Genomic DNA, 4,596 nt, shown 5'->3' on the forward strand with positions numbered 1-4,596 from the left:
TGTAGAAGGTGTTGAGGTCATCCAGCAGGCTGTCTGTGGAGCTGATGATGCTGGTGGTGGTCCTGTAGTCTGTGATGTGCTGCAGGCCTTGCCACATCCGTCCGGGGTCAGCAGTAGAGTAGAAGCCACTCAGCTTCTCTCTGTACTGCCTCTTGGCTGCTGTGATGGCTTTCCTCAGTCTGTACTTTGCAGCTTTGTACTCTATCTTATGCAAAACATCTAAGCCTGGCAACCATCAGGCTTAGATGTGGTTATGGCTACCATCAGCTGAGCTGCAAAACACTTGGGAACCCTGTTCCTATACAGTATAATGCACATATCAGAATTTAGGGAGCAATACATAGAGATATTTACAATTTGGAATTGTGATTTCACAGTTGACATGTTTAGAGCTGCACAAATGATTCTTTTGCTTGTCCAATATGTAAAGCATTGCTTTGCAGGATTGATAGTATAAAGTTATGTGTATGCAATGGAGACATCTTTCTTTGTTCCATAGAAGGATGTTTTGAAGGCACAATATTGAGACTGATTAAACATGAATGAAAATGGACTGTAAAAACAGTATAAAGTGAATTTAAACAATTTAAACTTGTCTGGTTGAGAGTAATAAAATATAAATTCTACATTTACTTTGTGAAGGAACACCGCAATTTGAAAGCAACGTGATTTGGCATATGAAGTACTATATGGCCAAAATTTACTTGTGTTGTGATTTGGGGTAACTTAGTCAAGACTGAACATTTACAGCCGTCCCTGGTAGGCTAGTGGTTAAGGTTTTGAGTCAAGGTTGCGTCAGGAAGGGCATCCGGCGTATAAAAAAACACGTGCCAAATGTCAACATGCGAGTCGTCAGCGACCCCTAAACGGGAAAATCCAAAAGTGACTTTCCTTTAGTCAAGACTGAACATTTATAAGTCATCATGATTATCTTGACTCCTTTGCTACAATCAGTGTTAATGATAGACTGTTCATTCTGCATTTAATGGATGTGACATAGTATTTGATGCTCTTGCCGCACAGCACAAATGATGTTTGTGTATGCATTTTTAACTAACAAATGAACCTTAGGCAGGAAAGTAAGTGTGGAGGAAGCTGTCTGTGTCTATGGAGACAGGAGTGTGACCACCAGCCATCCATTGCACAATATTCTGAAGTAGCTGGAGCATCGATATGTTATGTGGCCTTATGAGCTACAAAATGATTAGATTGTTTTTCTTTTTAATTAATGAGTTGTTGATAGATGAGCTTGTTGTGAAAGTTTGACAGATCAAACTGGGGCTGCTTGACAAACTATATTACTGTGAAATGCAGAAGAATTCAAAGAAAGGTGAACCCAGGGCTTTGACTTTTACGCCATAAAACATGTTAAGAATGTTCTTAGTGTGTGTTGAAATAGAGATTTTCATAAAGATTCATATCTCTACAATTTACCTTTGCCAGTAGTTGTTTCAGTAGCAGCAGTATGGCAGTGGAACAGTGGGCTAAGCAAGGGGGAGTTCACGTAACACAATGTAGAGCACATTTCATTCATGCAGCAGAGACTGGAAAAAAATAGTTGTGTGATGTGAGTAATGGGGGCCTGTGGCCCAGTACAGCTTTATGTCTAGCAACACCCCTGCCCACCACTGCTAAATATTCCACCCTCCAAGTAAAAACGTAAATCCTGTTTATTGTAGCCTATGTGATCATTTGTATGTGACATTTTTGAAGGTGATTAATTCTAAAATGAAGGAAAATAGCATTCAAATATATTTTCTGGGCTACTGTAGATGTGAAAACGGTTTAAATAATCATTTTATCTTTATAATTATTAAATAGAATGTAGGCAGCAGAAATAGTCATAATTTTTTTCCTTCAAAAAGACGCGCGAAACCAATTTCAATTTCGAGCGCTCACGGAAGAGGATCTGTATGACCGGACTGTGTGTAATACATGAGAGTCATAAGCTGAGGCAGATCAGTGACATAGAACAAACTCAGCCACCATTCGTCCATCAGTAACCCGCATGGCACCGTCACTGTATTTGAAACACGTAGGCAGACCCTCTGAAACAACTCGGGACTGCGCACAGATTAGAAAAATGCAAACAAATCGCATAACAAGGCTGGTTAATATTTAGATAATTTCCCGATGAAGCATAAGATTGGCGTTTTCAAATACCTTCCTCCCAAGGCCCTATCAACACAATGACCCGTAGGGTTACGAGATGCGGAACGCCGTGATCCATCTTAAGGATAAGGACACGAGAGTCCGGAGGAGGCAGCAACATCTGTAACCATTTATCGTGACACACGCACCTTCACATCCCTGATCCTTCACATACACAGACACACTTACCAAAGTCCGAGCAGAGTGAAGAGCAGCCAGGGGCTCATGGTTTTGTCCTGCACAGCTTTTACAAAAAGCCGCTTCATTGTGGCTTCCACAGCTGGGAGTCGGCCTTAGCTGTGTCCCCGGAATGATAGAGGAAGTTGGATCCTTGTGTCGCCGGGTCGCGTCGAAATGCAGCCGATAACGGTTAAAGGTAGCGACGATTGGATGTGAGAGATGCGTCCATGGTGTGCGTGTGGAGGGGGAGGATATGGCAGAATGAGCGAGGCTGCGGTCGGGAGCTGACTGCGCTCTGCTCCATCTGCAGTGCTGCTGACAGGCTGTGGTGACAGACGGTGCACTCACACTGCCACGGCTGGAAACATCCTATGTATCCTGAATGACGAGTTACTGCTCGTTATTGTTTACTGTGTTACTATTATTCTGACTAAAGCACGCTGAGCTGTTTATGCAGAAACAGCCTATTTCACATTCACAGCAAGTGCAGTGTCATCTGTGCAACGTCACCGTGCAGGAGCAGTTACATGTCGCATCATACAGTGTGCTGACTACTGGAAACTGTCCTCAGGGGACAACCACATACTGTAAGTCTCTGAGCAGCTGAGTGGATTCAGCACCTTGCTGGAGGGCATCTTGAGAGAGTTGGGGAGGCAAGTGTCACTTTCATTACATCAGTCTGCCAGCAAGGCCGTACCCAGGATTTTGGCAGCATTCACTACATACGTTATAGCTACAGTAGTCATGTCCAAGGCGTCTATCTATCTATCTATCTATCTATCTATCTGTCTGTCTGTCTGTCTGTCTATCCATTCATCCATTCATTCTGCAAAGCTCTGGGTAATTTTGAATGACGTTTTGGGTGTGAGGGGTACGTTCTGCTTTCTACATGCCTACATAGGGCGAGGTAAGGTTAGGTAAAGTCTAGTGACAGTTGGTAAAATTGTGCCCTCAGATTGCCATACATGATTTCAGTTCCATGTACAAACATGAAACTGAGGTCAGGAAACCCTGCTGCCTGTGGTGTGAACAAATTAATTGCTAAATAACAATGCATGTGAACTGCAGCTTTCAGTTTGGTGGTAGTTTATGATGTGGCAGTGAGTGGCACTGAGCCATGTGAACAGAGCTGCTTTATGTTTCAGAAACAGCTGTTTTGCAGTTTTACAGATGAACTACACCTTTACAGTGCTGACAGTTAAAAACAGCAAACAAGCAATTAAATGTTTATCTGCATAGTACCTATCTTATCCAAAGTTACAAAGTGCTTCATAGTAAAACGAGAAAAGAAAAAAGTAAAAGTTACCCTCAGACAGAATAATATAAAACAGCAAAACAAATTAAACAAATGGGGAGCTCTAGGAGGAGCCGGTATCAAATGCCAGACTGAATAAATAGGTTTTCAGATGGGAATGAAAAACCCCAATATCAGAAATTGCCCAGATGTCAGGGGGTAGACTATTCCACTTTTTGGAAGCTGCTACCATAAATGCCTGATCACCAGAAGATTTAAGCCTGGATCTAGGAACAACCAGTAATGAAAAATTAGAACATCTAAGAGACCTCTGTGGTATAAATGTCATGATTCTGTCCTGCCTGTTTCCAGTCTCGTGCTTTTATTTTGTCAACTTCATGTTATAGCCATATCTCAGTTATGGACTTTTTACTTTAATCAGCACTCATTGTTTACACCTGTTTTCACCCCGTTATAAGCAGAACGTGACAGGCAAAATTATTAGTCATGTTGTCAGTAGAACATCATACTCAGTTTTTGTTATTTACTGTAAACTATACTCAACTCAGGTTTTGATGACTAGAAACCACTAAATTACCGTACTGGTGTGTGTCATAATTTACAGTGTCCCTCCGGTAAAAAAAAGAAGTGATTCTTGCAAACCATTGTGCATCAACCAGGTGTTACAGTAATTTACATGGTAAGAATAGATAATTTTCTGAATGATTCCATCTAACCTCATCTAACCAATCACCATCGCCCCACGTTACAGTATATGGAAGAATCGAAACAAAAGATCAGACTGTACTCACATTTCTACTGTACTGTCAATAGTGGTACTTACATACAGACAACAAAGGAAACTATACATAGTCTATTTACCTAGCAATGGAAACATACTGTAAAAAAGACAAAGTGGGAAGAACTATACATGTACAACAGAAGGTAAAGGTGAGATTACGTGGCAGTTTTCCTATGCGTCATGTCGGTCCTGTCTGTTGGGCCACAGATTCTCATCCACATCACAACAT

General features: G+C 41.6%; 1 protein-coding gene across 3 annotated transcripts in view; it reads right to left on the reverse strand.

The window, feature by feature from the left end:
* The window catches only part of gabrg1 (gamma-aminobutyric acid type A receptor subunit gamma1), a 56,687-nt gene extending 53,659 nt beyond the window's left edge, over positions 1-3,028 (reverse strand). Inside the window, exon 1 of one of the 3 annotated variants that reach the window (XM_020599387.1) lies at positions 2,341-3,020. In XM_020599387.1, coding sequence (XP_020455043.1) covers positions 2,341-2,417 — 77 coding nt within the window. In that variant the 5' untranslated portion in view covers positions 2,418-3,020. Of the gene's footprint in view, positions 1-2,340 lie in introns of all 3 variants that reach the window. The other 2 variants (XM_020599384.1, XM_020599386.1) reach the window with 2 other exon arrangements.
* Positions 3,029-4,596: the final 1,568 nt, after the last annotated feature.

The sequence above is a fragment of the Monopterus albus genome, unplaced genomic scaffold (assembly GCF_001952655.1).
Source record: "Monopterus albus unplaced genomic scaffold, M_albus_1.0 scaffold40.1, whole genome shotgun sequence".
NCBI classification, from domain to species: domain Eukaryota; kingdom Metazoa; phylum Chordata; class Actinopteri; order Synbranchiformes; family Synbranchidae; genus Monopterus; species Monopterus albus.